Consider the following 18,650-nt stretch of genomic DNA (forward strand, 5'->3'; position numbering starts at 1 on the left):
GGGAAACTGAGTCTGAGGTTCATCAGACCCTATCACATCATGAAGAGAGTGGGACTAGTGGAACATCAACTTGAGTTACCTCCAAAGTTGGATCGTATCCATGACGTTTTCATGTGTCCATGTTGAGAAGATACCAATTTGACCCTACCCATATAGTTCTGATTGAGGAGATTGAGGTTCGACTGAATATTTCATTTCATGAGGAACCGATACAGATCCTCGATCGTGACGTCAAAGTTTTATGAAGGAAGAAGGTTCCACTTATGAAAGTTTTGTGGATGAATCACGATTAGAGGCCACTTGGGAGCTGAAATATTTAATGCGTCAATAATATCCTCACCTTTTTCCATCAGGTAAATTTCGAGGAAGAAATTTTTATAATGAGGGTAGGGTTGTCGCATCCCATATATTTTTATTATTGTGTACAAAAGGATAAGAATAAGGAAATGTGTAGTCTAATGGATTAATGATTATTTAGCTATCCTAGTGGTCTAAGGTCAAGTCTTAGTGTTCACACTCCATTTATTATTTGTTTTACAAATTTTCCATGTCTTTTAAAGTGCTTGAAGTCCACCCCTTTATACCATAAATAGGAGGATTCCTTTAATCCATTATAGGTCCAACTTACCTTAAGTTGAGGGTGTATGATCCCCCTTTTTACTCCATGTCTCCCTCCCTTGCCAAAATTTCATATCTTGCCTATTTGTTGTGTTCATTGAACCTAGTCACATTTGACCAAGCTTCCACACCCTTTGTTGTCCCTACCTCCTTCATTCTCCCATTTCTCTCACTTTTCATTTCTGTTCTCATCCATTATTCTCTCAATTAGTAAGATAATCACCACCCTTTTTCTTCTAATCTTTACTTTTCCTCTACCACAATTGACCATAGCACCACCATTGTAACACCTTTTAGCCACCATAGCACTGCCCTTTACCTCATTTTTCTTTCTCCACTGCTGTCGATCACCACTGTGACCACTGTCGCGAGCCACTACAGATTCCTCTCCTCCTATATTTCTTCTCTTTCATTCTTATTTATTTATCTTATTGATCTCCTTTTGCACCGAAACCCACATAGCCTTTCACTATCGAATCACCACTACACCGTCACTGGACCATTGTTGAACTGTCGCTGAGTCGTCATCGTCGCCATTGCCGCCAGTGATCAAAATTCTTCCTTTCTCTTCCTCTTTGACTTTTCCTTTCTTATAATTATTTAAACTCACATCTTCTTTCTCTCTATCAATCCTTTTAGATCAATCAATTCATCGACTTCGTTCCTTTCTCAATTCATCGCCCAATCTGATTTAATCAAGTGTAAGTGCAGGTTATTTTGATCGTAAAATCCTTCTCTTAGTAATTTCTTATCATGGCCGAATGATATAGTGCCATAGGAACAACATAATATTTTATTATATTACTAATACGATTTCATATTGACTTTGAAGGGCTGAACGATATTCATAGGCGAGACCTCTAACTTCGCATTGCAAACCTTCATTTTGAGAGTCTTAGATCGTGCGGTAAGTGTTGTTGAGACTATTAGTAATCGATCTTTTAAGTGATAAAATATTTTCAAAGGATCCTAACAAATAAATGTTATTTATATGTTAAATTGTCTTGCTACATAGATCAAGTGAAATAGTTAATAAGAATTGAGGGAAATCAGATATACAATACAAGGTGTGGGATCATTACTATTTGTTTTGTAGGATATAGTTACTTTACTACATTCATGAACAAATTATAATAAATCATGAGTACACTAAATATTCATGAAGAGAGTTGAAAAACGTATCAAAATGAATACTAAGTAAGTGATTCTAATCGAGTGGTTCTATGAAACGCATGATAATTGATGTAATTTTGATGTATGTGTAGATCTCATTCTCATGATATGTGATGTATGGCTCATGTGATATATGTGACGATATATGTGTGCGATAAAAATTGTGATCCATGATCTAATGTGAAAAGCATGTTTAACATGTTAAAAGTGATTATTATGTGATATATGATTATGAGAGCATGTTTACATGCACAAGTGAAAAAGTGATCTATATTTGTTAAAAAGTGAATTTTCCATATCAAATGCATGGGGTGAGATTTTGTGAAAGGTGGAAGTAGTGGAAGTATATCTGCAAATCAGTAGTGGCATGTCCAGAAAATTATATCAATGGCTGTAAATCTACATATCAATGGTGGCTTGTCCACAAAATTGTTATTAGTGGAAATTTATCTACAAACCAGTGGTGGCTTATCCACAAATGGTGTTTTGGATGGACAAGTTTTGGGGAACTCGATATTGGTGTGTAGTGGAGATGGGTAGGAATTTTTATAAAATGTGCATCGATTTAAAATATGCATTGATATGTCCATGCATAAGTATCAGTGTTATATTCCATGAATTTAATGATGAATGCTATGTCGTGATTGATATATGTATGCAAATATATATTTTGTATTGATCTCACACTGAGCCTTTTAAAGCTCACCCACTCTATTCGTGTGTTTCAGACAATCCTCATGGTTAAGACTCAAATTCGGTCATCGGAGAGGCTTTCAGAAATATGGTTTTCATGGTTATGGACTTATATTTTAATTTGGGACTATTATGGACTTTATTATTTTTATTTGGGATTTTATTTTGTGGTAAACTATTGAACTATAGCATAGGGTGTTTTGTTTTGAAAGCTTTGGTTAATTGGATATTTTGCATGGGTTTTAACATGGATTAATTGATTTAGTATTTTCTCAAAAAAATTCATTTTTCTCAAACTAAATTGAACATACTTAAATTTTAAAGATAATCACAATGTTTTACAAATAATAAACAAGATTTCTTTCAAAGTAATATTTAAAACATCGCATTTAAGGGAAAAACTAGCATGTGTTTTCAACGATTTAATAAATTTATTTCAACTCAAGTTTTTGCCATTTCTATGGCCTATGTAATCGCTTAGATTGGGTTGTAAGATCTAGGCCAAGTTTGAGGGATTATAATTTCAAATCCTTTATAATTTTGAAATCAAAATGCCAAGAAGTATTATCTTGAGCTTGAAGGTAAAACATTTATCCAAGAATGGGGATTCCAACCAATAATGGTTATTTGCAAATAAATATGGCCGTTAGTTTGGTACCATAGATAGGAACGCTTTTGCGTAACCCCGAAAGAAAACGTTGTTATTCTTCTTATCTAAGAGTTCTATGCTGCGCTTAGGAATGAGGAGATGCGAAGACCACACGGTCTTTGATTGAATATAATAAGGGTAAGAGGTAAGGATGTACATTCAACCTAGAAGCTATTTGTGAATTTTACGATGCTCTTTATTATGAAACTGATTATTTAGAAAATAGCGACTTAAATAAATTTGAAGATTTAGACATGAAGAACATTGTAAAATAGTTAACTGAGAATTGTGGTGAATGGAACCTCCGACTAGATATAGGATTTCTTATAGCTAAGATGTGGATGCAATTTATTTCTACTAGGATATCACCTGCATTAAATGTCTTTAACGTAAGCACTTTTAAAGCTATCTTGTTATATGGTATTTTACAGAAAAAATAGATATGCATTGGAGAGTGGGTCTATCAAAACATGAATCGTTTTGTCGGTTGCCAGAAGGTTGAGATTTTTTCGCCATCTAGTAATGGCACTTTATAAAAGAGCAAAGGTACCTATGGAGGAGAACGAGTAATTTATGTGCCCAACAAAGAGTTTTATTGGCGAGTCTATTTACACTCATTATGTGGAACTCAGCTAAAAACAAATTATGGATTGGAATTAGAGGAGAAAGGGAAAAATGGATGTGCCTCCTCACTAAAAAGAAAAGAAACAATGATGGTAAGAAAAATGTGTGAGAGCAGCTTAGCTAAAATTGATGGAATGATATAATGGATAAAGGAAACGAGCTCAGTTCTTCAAGAATTTGCAAGGCTAAACAACGTGAGAGTTCCAAATTATCTTCTGGATAGGTTTGGCCCAACACAAATCTATCAGGAAGGGGAAGAGTAGGAAAGTGAAGAGGAATAAAGTGATAAGGTAGGAGACAAGCAGACAACCTTTAAGGAAGATTAATGAATTTTGGGTTTTCTTTTTAAAGATTGTATTAATTTGGGATGATTTTTATTTTATTTAAGTTGTTAGGAGTAGGAGTAATAATAGATTATTATTTGTTCTGTGTTAAATTTTCTGTGTAGGAACCCCATATGGAGGAGGCACGACAATTAGAGCTTTGAACGAGCAATGGATGAAGCACCTACCAATAGCCTATGGAACTATCACAATCAATCGAGTAACTTCTTTCCTTACCTTTTTAGAGGTCTAAAGCGTGGGGGGTAACATAGAAAATGTGTTTTAAATTTTTATGCTTTTCTTTGATTTTCTTGTCAATTGTGTGTCTGAGTTTGTAGAAATAAAAGTGATTCGTTAGGAGCATATACATAGGTTGCTTGTATTTATAATAAATTTGACATGAGGATAGTTGACTTTAATTTTTCTATTTTTAGACTAATAAGTCCTATATAGTACACTGTAAAATAGGTATTAAGTAGTTAAATGTACCAAATGATATAGAGAATACAAGGAAGCAAGCATGCTGGTATGAATGATAAATTGTTTAATTTGTGGTTGTTTGGTTGATTAGAGTTGTGAATATTGAGATACCTAGGGATGACCTATGGCATTGTTTGGTATTCACTCAAAGCCAAAAAGCTAACCTTGATATTTATCTGTAGTACCTATTTTTGAGCCAGAAAACACTTCTTCATGAACCTTTGTATAAAACCTAAGCCAAAATGTCAACATGTATTTACCATTTTTCTTTGGTTCTGAACTGCACGACTGTAGATGTCTGGTCATACATATTAAGGGTTAAGTAGATACATTATGGAGAACTTTATAAAAATAGAGTGAAATAGGAGGGATTAGTGTTATATAATGATTATAGGTTAGCCAATATGTGTAACAAAAGAGAAACTCAAAACCAAAACGAGTAGAAAAAGTACTTGAAAAATAAAAGAATTTGCGAATGAGATTTATGGAAAAAGAAGAAAAATTTGACAAAGTCACAAAAGTAAAAAAGCTTGTACATTGGTGCAAAAAAACTCGTGATCTAACCATAATTGTTATGTTACACTGTGACTCCTTATGTGGAGAAATAAGAAAGGTGAGATAAGGAAAAATAAGGGGGCGGTGAGCGGGAAAGGGTTACTAAAGGGGGAGAATAGGGGACAATATGATGTGTCAAACTATTTTTGTGCTTGAAACTATTTTATGCATACTATTCTTGAAATCCATACCTGTCTTAAGTCTCAGAATGTTACAAGCCGAAAAGCCCTATGTGATATAGGTAAACTTATTCACAATTAGAAACCATACCAAACTATTGCATTATTGACTGTTTATATTATGCTAGGATAATCAAATTACATGTATAATTTATTCATGGAGTCATACATTTGAGACCCTTAATGCTTATATGCTTTGTAATATACTAAATGTAGATGTTTGTCATCAAAAGTGGTAAGTTAGTTATATCCCATGCCAATATTATGTGTATGAAATGCTTATTCATGTGCTCCAAGCTAAGACTTGTACCATATTTGTTTGTGCTACACCGAATTGTAGCAAATTAAACTAGTTTTCACACTTTAGGAGCATGAACATGAGCGTTTTAGTTAAGTTTTAATTACATTTTCGTAAGTACTAGTTAAGTTAATAAAATGCAATTTTAGTCCTTTATTGGCCTTAGGGTCCGAATGAGGCCGAAGGGTGAGCTAATATACTTTGTGAGTGTGTAGGATACCATTAGAAGGTGTATTAACTTAAGACAGGTCGCTAGGTTGCAACACGGAGTATGCGGTGTCTCAACGTAGAGAGTAGAATAGAAGAATTCCAAAACTACCTTCAATGTCATGACACAACCTGAGAATGTCACTACATACCCTTGAAGACACCCTGAAGCTGAGCATACTGCCCTTGGTGTCGCAATACAGGACCTGGTGTGTCATGACATCACCTCTATATGGGAAATAATTACGAGCCAGGGGCATTTTGGTTCACACAATCAAACAGGAAGCATGAAGACGATAGCTGACCTATATCACAACCAGCTCATATCAAAAGGAAGTGTTCCTAACACATGCATCATGTTGTTAGAGATTACTCATCAACTTCCTTTGTGACTCGTTTCCTATATCACAAAAAGAGCCTAGCTATTAGTTTTCCTGGATAGGTGATTAGCTTTTATAAATAACTCTCTATACCCTAGAACGAGAAGGAAATAGAAAAAAGTGTTAGTAAATTTGTAGTTTAAGAATTGTATCTATAATTTGTTAATTTGTTAATTATTCTATTAAAATGTAAAAATTAAAATAAATTTAGTAGAGTTGCCTCTCCGGCGACAGCGCCAACAACTTGATTGCCTCCAAACTTACTAATGACCATAGTGTGAATATTGTAACTAAAAGATATGAAATCGAGGCAGTGTCTGCAAGTATATAGGTTAGGTTGTAATATAGTTTTACAACGAAGTAAGTAAGTACTCCGAGGATTATAACCAGTAGAGGAGAATTACTAGATTAATTCTAACTTAAACACAAATAGATCTAATTAGTATTTTAAACAAATTATATTATGATAAAATATAAAAGAAACATTTTTTGGATTTTTATAAATAATAAAATAGAAATAACAAAAACTTAAATAAAAAGGACTTCAGAAAAACTAATTTATAGACTTCATAATTCTAAGCATGGGTGATTAGCTTGTTTCGGTGGTCATAACTAATTCTTTTTTCGGGTTTCTAATCAAACAACTAGTCATTACCCTAGAAGGATCTCTCGATTTTCAACTAAACTAATGAGTCAACAAGAACTACTTATCTCTTGACCTCACATTCCAAACCGATTTGGGGCTAAGGTGTTCATAGATAGACAATGCCAATTTTGGGTTAATTCCCACCTAATTGACTTCCTAGGGTCGTCAAGCCTAGGGTTTGAATTCTTCCTCTGCCAAATAGCTAATCCACTAAGAAAAACCTACATAATAATCAATTAATCACACCTCCACTCATTAATCCCTAATAAGAGGATTAGTTCATTGTGGATCTTATGAAAAAAATAAACTTGAATATAAGGATAAACATAAATAACAAATCAAGAGTAAAGTTTAGAGAATCTTGTTTGTATTAAATAAAGCACAGAAAATCCACTAGCGTTTCATCACATTTACAAACCACGTTCTCCAAAGACAAAAAAAAGAAAAGAACTAAAAAAAAGCCTAAAACCTAAAAGAAATAAAAACTAAAAACTAAATTACAAAGAAAACTTAAATTATATAAAGTCATCTTTAAACAAGTGTTTTAAGAGCCTACTTATAGAGTTAGAGTTGCCTTCCTCCTCAACCCTAGGTTAGCTAATGTTCTCGTGTTTAATTTCCATTATGCAGACTAAAATGCCACTTGCTTGTAAGTGTTTCCTGTACAAGGACGATGTCGTGACACCCTAGTCCATGTGTCGCGACATCGAAGGCAGTATGCATGGTTCAGGGGTAGCTTCAGGGCTGTGTCATGACATTCCTTGGCTGTGTTGCGAAACCAAAGGCAATATATCAATTCTAGCATTTTGCTCCCTATGTTGCAACATCAAACTTCCCATGTTGCAACACAGTGATCAATATTGAGTTTCTATGCCCTTGAATTGTCTCCTCCACACTTACTATGTTAGCTCGCCTTTAGGCCTCATTCGGCCCTAAGGTTAATAAAAGACTCAAAATACACTTTTTATTAGATTGAAACTAAACTAAGAAAACATAACTAAAATATCATGAAAATGCTTGTATTTCAAGCTTATCCAGTACAAAAACTAGTTTAATCTGCTATACCGAATTACAGTAGATTAGTTATCTACATACAATACCAAGAATGCAATAGTGCTTCCACTAACTCTCTTGTAAACATAAGCTCACCTTTTTTTCTTGATAAAACCAAACCCTTTGATCGCATCATTAAAATGAAGATTCCAACTTAATTTAGCTTATTCTAGCAATAATTTAACCTAGGGTTTATATTTGGAAAAATACCTATAGGTGAAAAGTGTTTATTTTAATGTTTTAAGGTATAAAATGAAGCTATAAATTATGTTAAACAACTTTTGCTAGTCGATTTTAAGCAAAAACGAGTAAAACTCCATAATCGGTAAAATACTTAATGTTCATAAGTAGATGTTAGAGTGAGAATTTGATGTTGTCATAGAAGATAAAAATGTTCATCATGTTTTAAAACATAAGAATAAGAGATGAAATTTAATTTTCGAGCTTTGGGGAAAAAGTGTAATTATGTAAAAGTTTAGGGGTAAAATTGTAATTTTTCCAAAGTTAGATTTGAGGGCTGTTTTAATGAATGTGAGTATTAAATAAGTTAAATTTGCTATTATAGGTCAAGAAGAATGGAGTTCGAGGTTAGATCGAGGAAAGAATAAGATTGAAGACTAAGTGATAGATTTGGCTATATTTGGTACAGAGGTAAGTTTACGGTAAATAAATGTAATATTTTAATAATTATTATTAATGTTGTTATTTTCCAGAAATTATATATTTATTTCATGAATTTATCTAATGTTGACTCAAGTACGAGATGACAGAAAATTAGTGATACAAGCCCCGTTGAAACATTAGGAATGTACTGGATACAAATGTCATGACATTTGGGTAAAAAGATCCCATGTAAGACCACGTCTGGGACATGGCATTGACATCCTTGAGATCATGAAAGGTCCCATGTAAGACCATGTATGGGACATGGCATTGGCATCGAGACGAGAGGTCCCATGTAAGACCATGTCTGGGACATGGCGTTGGCACCGAGATGAGAGGTCTCCCGTAAGACCATGTCTTAGACATGGCATGGGCACCAATATGTGAACTCCCATGTAAGACCATATCTGGGATATCGCATTCGCAGTACATGAAACATCCCATGTAAGACCATGTCTGGGACATGGCTTTGGCATGTTATTATCAGAAAGAGACCCAAGTATCCTTATTGTTCCAATGTGGCTCAACGGGCTAGTAAATAACTTATGTCCATGAAAGTTCAGTTAAAAGCATAAATGGCAAGTTCAAGTGAGTTATCAGAGTTAAGAGTATATTACGTTACCTATTGAGAATCAACATTTCAACAAGAGAAAAGTAAGTCATAATTATGAGTTATCTAAGTATACAAGTAAGTGAATGAGTAAGAGATTAAGTAAAGAGGAAATCAAGTAAGTGAATGAGTAAGAGATTAAGTAAAGAGGAAATTAAAGATTATGTTATTTGGTATTATTATTTGTGTTCAATGTTGCTATTTAATTACTTGTAAACTTACTAAGCATTATGCTTACTTTGTTTATTTTCTTTTATATAGCATTATTAATCAAAGTCGAGGATCCTAAAGACGTCGGTGATCGTCCACACTATCAACCATAACGACTCGGTATTTTATGATGAACTATGTTTGAACTATGGCATGTATAGGGACTTACTTATTTTGAATGTTGTATTATGATTTTGCTAAAGAATGATGTGTAAATATCTAATGATGAATGGTTGTCAAAATGGCTAAGTATGAAGGTGTTTGTTGTTATACATGTCTATGTGATAAATTATGGATAGAAATCATGAAAGAGTAATAAATTGCAAAGAAACAGATTTCAAACAGCAGCAGTGACGTGATTTTGAAAAATCACTTAGGATAGTATAAAATGAATTAGGGGGTGTATGATATATAGAATGAAACCTTGTTGAGTCTATTTTCATGGAAAAATAACGGTTTAGCAAACGGAGTTTTATATTTTGAGATATGTGAATTTTGGTGAGACAGGGTCAGAACTATTTTTGGAGTCCCCTGTTCTGAGTTTATAAAATCACTAAACATTGTAAAAAAATATTTATGAGTTTTAATTTATATTTCTAGATTCCTTATTGAGTCTATTTTTTGTAGAAACAAGTGAGAACACCATATGAAAATCCTACAATGAGAAAACTTATTTTTAGTGGCAAGAGGTCAGGACAGTTGAGTGGTGAAACAAGGGAGACTTTAACTAATAAACTGTACTAATTGGCTGAGCCAAAAATTTTGAAACATTTATGGTAAGAAGATATATGAGTCTAATTTTAGGGAAATTTTATGAATTTAAATTTCGAGTTCCGTAGCTCGAGTTATAAATGATTTAGTGACTGCTGCGCTAGTGGACATCTTTATCATAAATAGTGAGATAAATTTTAAAAGCAAATTTTTATGCCCCGAACTAATAAGTTAAGTAAAGTAATGCCTCGAGCTCGACTCCGGCAACGGTCTCAGGTAAGGGGTGTTATAGGTTTTGGGGCCACTAAATTCAACGAGTAAGTTCGTAAGTATTATTATTTAATATTTACGAGTCAATTATGGTTTTTAAAAGACTTTTGATATGGTAATTTAGGCTATTCGAATGATTAATTAAGTTTAAGTGGTAAGACCCTAAGGTCAAGTGATTTTAGAAAATGAGGTTTCGATACCTCATTTCTATAAACCAAACCGTAAATATTTTTATAAATATTTACAAAGTGTCATTAAGGTGGTATTAAAGTTTCGTTGAGAAATTTTAACGTCTTGATAGTTAATTAATTAAAAGGACTAAATCATAAAAGATGTAAAATTTGATCATTATTTGATTTGAGTGATTAAATGGTTTATTGTATAAAGGAAAAGAAACTTAAATGGTAATTAGACCATTTAGGAATTTATTAGACGATTTTGGGTAACTAAAAACATGAAATTTGGATATTTTAAATAGACAAAATGGTAATTTTATAATTTAATTAAATTAAAAGAAAACAAAAGGCTAATTTAGTATCATCTTTTTATTTTCATCTTCAACAACCAAATTTCTATGGAAAACCTTAAGCTAGGTTCAGCCATGGTGATTTCCTTATGCATGGTAAGCAATTCTTGCCCATTTTTAATAATTTTTATGTTTTTGAGATCGTTGCACCTAGGTCTAGCTAACTCGTACCTTTGATTTTGAAACTATTAAAGATTTTGAATATTGTCATCGATGAATTTAGTGATTTTTATGTTAAATGATGAATTTGAAATATTATTTATTATTTAAAAGTATTTTGTTAAATGATTTTGATGAATTTATCGATTAGGGACTAAATTACTAAAATAATAAAAGCACAAGGATTTGATGTGAAATTGTTGCAAAATGGGCTATAATGGTGGCTATGAATATTTGTCTAGTGTAAATTTTCAATAAAAATGCTTAATTTGCATGGTTTAGGCTCAATGACCTGAATTGAATAAAAGTAAAATTTTAGGAAAATTTTAGGAAAATTTTGAAAAATGTCAAAATGACTAAATTGCATAAAATACATTGTTTTACTGTCTAAATTAATAGATTGAATAAAATTATTAATTTAGATCAAGTTCAAGTGGAAAGTCAAGGAGAATAGAAAATTACCAAAATGTCCCTGTACTTTGACATTTCTGCAATTTAGCCAAGTAAGTTTGTATGAACTATTATCATCTAATGGTTGATTTAATTGAATTTTTAATGTATAGTTCTATTGAAAATGAAACGATGAAAATCTAATGACGATACGACGACTATTGAGCCCCGTTTGAACCTTAGGAATATATGAGATACAAATGACATGTCATTAGGGTTACCATGTTTTGGGTGTTGGTCCTGAATGTCCTACCGATGGTTGAGTTCCGGCATGTGTTGTGGATACTTGACAGCTTGTGTGAGTAGCACCGTGTAACTACGTTGCAACCGACAGCTTGTGTGAGTAAACCCAGGTTACTATGTTTCGGGTGTTGGTCTTAAGTGTCCTAGAGATGGCTGAGGTCCAACATTAGTTGCAAATACTCGATAGCTTGTGTGAGCAGCATCGTGTGGCTTACATTCCAACCGAAAGCTTGTGTGAGCAGGCCCATTTTACAACTCGTGTACGACTATATGTTTAGTACACTTTGTGTGAGCTTTCCCGCGTATCTGGTATTATTCTAAGTGGTTTAACGAGCATAAAAAGGAAAGGAACAGTAATTATTAAAATGAATTATGTCATGAATTTATGAAAAGGAATGAAAAGGTAATGTTCAATTAAAGTATGTTTACGCTCATGAAATTGAAGATTTCAAATGATGTTGTTCATGTATATGACTTACCTTATGAGTTGATGTTTTAAAATAAGTTGTGGATGATGCTTAGGCTTATGCAAGCTTATGATTGGATTATATCTTGCTTAGTTTTAATGAAATGCATTGAAACAATAAGCGCTCAATTGGTAATATGTTTATGTACATGAAAAGGTGGTATAAATTAAAAGTATGTAATTTCTTATGAAATGGTTTATCATGTAGTTAATTTCAAAATAGCTATGTTAAATGTGCTAGCTCGTAAACATGGTTGATGTTATGCTTATGTATTGTATTATGCGAAGGAAATGGGTATGAAAAGGTAATGAAATTGGTAAGTTCATAGTTGAAATGAAATATGATGAAACAAAAGGGAATTATGAGTTAAAAGATGTACTTGTATGTGTGAATTTTACGTATGTTATGGATTAATATACCTAGTTCATGAACAAATATGCTAATTAATGAATTGATGTTGTTATTTAAGCTAAAGTAAGTAAATGGAAGGGTTCAAAGTCTTATGAAATCCTAGTATCCTAGGAATGATTATCGGAAGCTCGATCGGGTTGGAAGCTAGTTGAAGATCCATCACACTATCCATGGATTTTATTGATAGATTTTGATACTTTGGTCGTGGTTATAATGGCATGTATAGGTGGATTATGTCTAATGTTTAGTTGATGATATTGGCATGTAATATTGCTATGAATTTGTGAAACTTATGTTATTTTGCTGCCTTGATGGTTGGTGTGCTTTTGCCACTTTGATGCTTAATGGTTGGTGTTTATATGATCAAATTGATGCATGGTTTTTATGGCCAAAGTGGTAAGTGTTGGCATGTGTGTAAAATGATCATTTAGTACATTATTTGATATGGAATTTAGTCAAGTATAATTTGTTGAATTATTACCCATTTGGTATGTTTGAATGTGAATTTGGCTTGTGGTCAATTATGGTATAACTTGATATGAAATTAAGCTAAATATATATATGGATGAGTTCGATCATATATATACTTAAGTTAGGTATATGTGTATTTGAGATGCATGAAAATAATGATTCAAATGATAAGTTATATAGACATGGTGTAAGCCAAGAATGGTATGCTTAAACATGCACATGTTTAAGTACATTTGGAATGACCATGTTCTGTACGTTTATATAAGTCTAAGTGGAGTTATGCTTTTAGGTAAATATGAACTAATTGTAATACTATAAATGTGGTCAATCTATGATGAGTTTTGAAATGGAAAATGAATTAAGTGTTGGTGAATGGAATGTGTTAAGTACATATATATGTTTAGATAAATTGTATGTTTGCATTTGAGGTGCCTATATGGCATATTGGTTGTAGGAATAAATGACCTAATAAATTGGTCTTAATATGCATGCTTTGGTATGTTTGAAAGCTTGTTTATATATGTAAATGTCTTGTAGGTGTGAGCTTGAAATAGGTGAAAGGAATGGCTAGAAATTGGCCTATTTCTTGTCCACACGGGCGTGTGTCTCAGCCGTGTGTGACATACGGCCATGCGACACGGCCATGTGTCCCTTGTAGGTTTTTAAATGTTGTATTTTGAGAGTTACACGACCTAGCACACGAGCGTGTGGCTTGGCCGTATGACCCAAGTCAGAGAGTTACACGGGGCTGGGACATGGCTGTGTGTCCCTACTTCGAATGTCCACATGGCGTAAGACACGGGCGTATGTCTCAGCCGTGTGAGTCATACGACCATGTAACCCTTGCAGTGTGAATTTTTCCATCTTTTTCCATGAAGTTTTAAATGTTCCCGATTTAGTCCCGAATCGTTTCTAAAGTGTCTCTAAGGCCTCGAGGGCTCAAATAAGGGACGATATGCATGTGTTTGATTAGATTTTGGAATTATTATAAAATGTTAGACATGAATGATTTGAGTTATGTTTTTGCGGTGATGCTCTGTAAACCTATTCCGGCGACGGGTACGGGTTAAGGGTGTTACACAGCAAGGCTTCCATTGTAACCGAATCGTTTCTAAATTGTCTCTAAGGCCTCGAGGGCTCAAATAAGGGACGATATGCATGTGTTTGATTAGATTTTGGAATTATTATGAAATGTTGGACATGAATGATTTGAGTTACGTTTTTGCGGTGATGCTCTGTAACCCTATTTCGGCGACGGGTACAGGTTAGGGGTGTTACACAGCAAGGTTTCCATCAACTCAATAAGAAGCCTTGTTCCATTATCAACCTTCCATCAACTCAACCAAAGACTTACTTTATCATCTCAATCTTCCATCTACCCAATCAAAAGCCTTCAGTGCCTTGTTCCATCATGCCAGGTTTCCATCATCTCAATTGTGCATGCATGCATGACAATACTGTTTTGCTTCAGCCTTATGAACCCTAATTCAGTTGCCCTCACATGAAAACTTTCATTGGTTATCTTACACACGAACGCTAACATGATCGACCTTACCTTAACAAGAATACTAAAGTCGACACCTCTAGGGAACAACTTCCACAATGGTAATTTAGAAATTGGCTCCTAGAGGTGTCAATTTTGAAGCCGGTCCCTTAGGATGTTGACTTCAACTATATCACTAAATAATTTCTAGACCCAACTAGTTTGCTAATTAAATTTTCAACCTAATATGTATGGTTAAGAAAGCCTTATTTTGATAATAAAATTATTAGAAAGTAAAAATACTGAAAAATATTTTCTTATTAAATTGTTTTTGTTATAGATTTTTTATAAAAATTTAGCTTATATTAATTTCGTTTCAAGTACAGAAATTTTGTTTAAATACACTAATCTCAATTCTTTTTAAATTTTATTACTATATACAGTTCTTTAAAAAATTTTGACAAATTTGATTAATATACTATTTATATTAAATACGATAGTCAATAATTTTATCTGTTTTATTTAATTTATTAATTAAAATATTATAATAATTTTAAATATATAATATATTTATTTAATATAAAATCATAAAATGAAGGGACGAAATTGACTAAAATTAAAAAAATCATAAAATAAGAATTACTCCGAAACCTCACATTATTTAAAGAACTAGAATTGAGATTTCCCTTTACATTTCAGAATTTCGACATTGTTATAAACGTAAGTTACTGGCTCGATTTTTGACACTATTATAAACGTTCCCTTTATAACTTGAACCCCTAATTGGTTTATAGGTTGTAAGTAATCTCAGTTGGTTCATTGGATGATGTTAGTGTGCTTAGAGTGGAAATTTCAACTTTTATAATTATCTATTTCTTTACTTTTCATACTTAGGGTTCTAAAAAATAATAGTTAAAATATGTCATAAATTCCTATATTCTTCGTAAATTTAAAATTTAATCATTTACTTTTTTTTGAAAATTTAGTAAACTTATTTTCAAATTTCAAATTTCAAATTTTAGATCTAATTATTATTACTGTTAAATTTTTTGTTAAATATATTGGTGTAACATTTTGAATAAAAACTCACTTTGTAGTAATATAACTAAAAAAATGATGTAATGAACTTGAATTTAACAAAAATAATTTTATTAGTATTAACAATTAGACTTAAATTTTGAAATCAAAAAATAAAAAGACTAAATTCCTAAATAGAAGTGCAGAGACTGAATTCCAAAATTATGAAAAATACATAGACTGGCATATTTTAAGCAAAAAGAAAAGCATCTGACTCAGCTCTCACCCTCACCAGCCATACATAGCAGCTGCTATTGCCATCATGTTTGTTAGTCTTTGCTTCTCATAAATCGATGAATAAATAAATGTGAAGCCGACCAATAAGGAATTAATTAGCAACAATTTTGAATCTTGAATAACAACGGGATCATAGTCTTTTACAAAAATTCCTAATGATATATCATCTCTCCGACAAAGCTAAAATTAAGAGAACAACAATCTTATCTTAGCTCTGCTCCTCATTATCTAAGACATCCTTGGCAGCAGCTGCCGCCATCAATTCACCGAACTTCTCTGATTTCCCCAGCAGTATTTCAATCTACAAAATAAATTCAACTCCATGCTTTCAGCCACTGGACATTAAAGTAGGTTTAACCATTTCATGCAAATATAAGAGAGCTCTATGATTATCAATGAACCCAACTTCAATACGTGACTATTACTATAAACGTAACTCACGAAGCCCTTCATAATAATACATTGACAAACCTGGCTCACACCCTCTATGCTAATTATTAAATTAAGCGGATTAAAATATGAAAGCACCTTTTCATACAAGTATAGATGTCCACAACTCAATATGCGTTCATATTAACAGAATCTATTGCAACCACTAGGCCTAAAACTTTCAGCCTGATCAACTAAATCTCATGAGTTTCATTAAGGATTACAAGTGAATTTTGCAGTCTTAATCCCCAAGGAGGGCTTTACAAACACATGCCAACTCCAACATAGAACACTACACAAAACAAATAACTTGTTTCATCCCATTTTTCTATCCCACCAATTAACACAACATATTATGCCTTCTCACTTTGACAACTCTAATAAAACTCCTGTTTCCAGATGTATTGAGGTTAGTCTAATGTGCGCCACATGATGAATGTCTGTTACTTAAACTAGGGTGTGAGTGTCTGATACAGTTATAGTTATATTGTTTTCTAAATTTTTCTATGTATTTGGAGAATCTTGAAAGATCATATCCGCATATCCGCATATCCGGCAAGAAGAATGAAGAGTCCAAGCAACATAAATGAATGTAACTTAATATGGATTTTATTAGCAGCTTACTTTTGCTTTTTGAACTGGTCGTCCCCCTGATTCTTCTCTCATGTCAACCGTAGAAGTCATGATTTCTGGGAGATATCATGATAGTAAAAGTTAGAATTCTCAACATGAAATTAAAGATAAAAGGAATATTTTTAAGGGTACGAATCTCACTTTTCTCAACAGCTAGTCCATTGTTCTTCAATATCTCAGCAATGGTAACAACTGTAGCAATAGCTGAGGACAGCATTTAAAAGCAAGTGGTAAGGAAAGTCAAGGAAAAACAAATTAGTTAAGCACTATAATTTTTTCTAACATTCTAAGACAGGAGCGATCTGCATTGCGATACATCCATAAATTAAATGCCACAAAAGAAGAACACATAGCATGTCTGCATGTCAAGGTCAAGGAAAACCTTCACTTTGTTCTTTTGGTTAACAGTGCAATCATAAAGATAACGAGAATAATGCAGGATGTGAGCACCCCAGGGGCCGCACCAAGGACCCAAAACAGTAAATTTATAGGTTTACTCCCTTTGGAATTGCAAAGTTACTAATTAGTAAAATGGTAAAATTGCATTTTGGCCTCCGCCAATTTATAATTCAATTATGGTCCCTAAAAACCCCTGGAATATCCGTAATTTGTTAGCCATACACAGTCGAAGCTATCAATGAAAATGACAAATCCCATCCCTGAAAAGCTAATGTAATTAAAAATATTGAGAGCATTGAAAGCAAATTGCGAGTTTAATAGCCACAGAAAAATCAGCAGAATTTGGAAATACGTAACAGATGGGCATCCAAATGAAAGGGAAAGAAATTGCAAAGAAAGAATACCCATTCCAAGTGCAGAGAGTTCCACCTCATTGTATTGCTGCATGTACCTCTGCCCCAAAACAATAAAATTAAAAGCTATTATTTCTTAATGACTAAAATAAAAACCACTTGAGACTGAGCTACCCACTACTCACTGCTGGAGAGCAAGAGAAAAACACCCAGAAACGACAAACAAAGTAAAGGAGAATGGAGCGAACCTTGGCGAGATTAACGTAGAAGAAGAGGGGCTTTTTGGTATTGGAGACTTGGATACGGTTCTTCTTTTTGTTGGAGGGCGATGAATCCGCGATGCTCAAGCTGTTCACTCCTTCTGTTATCACCTCCATTCTTCTTCTTCTGCTCTGCTGAGTTCAGCTCACCTCTCGCCAACAAGGCAGAAGAGAGGGACCTGGGGTGGACCTTTATCTTCAACCCTCGAAAACCCTTTAATTTTACCCTCTTGCCTGTCCCCCGCTCTATATTCGGGGGTTTTTCCTCCTTTCACTATTCTATCATTTTGCATCGCAAACGCCATCGTTTTATTTGCTTTAGGCTGGGATTTTATTGCCTCCACTTGGTTGAATTTGATAACTCTAAAGGTAAAATCGTATCTTTGAGTGCTCAGGTTAGAGTTATACCATATTTAATTGTGATCTCATTATGTGTATTTTATAAATGAATTTAAATCGGTTTTTCGTTTTTTGTATTTTATAATGATTTGATTTTTATTATAATTAATGTATTTTATCTCTTAAAAAATCGTCACTATAACCTACACAAAAATAAGTATTTTGAAATTCAACATCATTGATTTTTCCTTTTACTCTTCTTCGCAGCTCGTGTAGTGCACCAACCAAAATTGAAAATTATTTATCTTGAATGTTATAAAATTGAATTAGAGGTGAAATGGATTAGATCTTAAATTTTCGATAATTTATCT

The 18,650-nt window shown here is 33.1% G+C and overlaps 1 protein-coding gene across 1 annotated transcript; it reads right to left on the bottom strand.

Moving 5' to 3' along the window:
- Positions 1 to 15,957: 15,957 nt before the first annotated feature.
- Positions 15,958 to 18,203, bottom strand: LOC105784303 (uncharacterized protein At2g34160). The gene is made up of 5 exons (XM_012610145.2): positions 17,929 to 18,203; positions 17,732 to 17,780; positions 17,070 to 17,132; positions 16,920 to 16,984; positions 15,958 to 16,167 (listed from the first exon to the last, which is right to left on the bottom strand). Exons 1-5 carry the CDS (start codon positions 18,055 to 18,057, stop codon positions 16,075 to 16,077), a joined length of 399 nt encoding a protein of 132 aa, XP_012465599.1. The 5' UTR covers positions 18,058 to 18,203; the 3' UTR covers positions 15,958 to 16,074.
- Positions 18,204 to 18,650: the final 447 nt, after the last annotated feature.

Source organism: Gossypium raimondii, chromosome 2 (assembly GCF_025698545.1).
Source record: "Gossypium raimondii isolate GPD5lz chromosome 2, ASM2569854v1, whole genome shotgun sequence".
Classification (NCBI taxonomy): domain Eukaryota; kingdom Viridiplantae; phylum Streptophyta; class Magnoliopsida; order Malvales; family Malvaceae; genus Gossypium; species Gossypium raimondii.

Excerpts from the sequence above, each read along its gene's own strand:
- LOC105784303 (XM_012610145.2), bottom strand. The coding sequence starts at position 18,057 with ATGGAGGTGATAACAGAAGGAGTGAACAGCTTGAGCATCGCGGATTCA. Across the intron at positions 17,133-17,731 it reads ACTCTCTGCACTTGGAATGG|CTATTGCTACAGTTGTTACC; the intron begins GTATTCTTTCTT and ends TGCTGTCCTCAG. Across the intron at positions 16,168-16,919 it reads GACCAGTTCAAAAAGCAAAA|ATTGAAATACTGCTGGGGAA; the intron begins GTAAGCTGCTAA and ends TTTATTTTGTAG.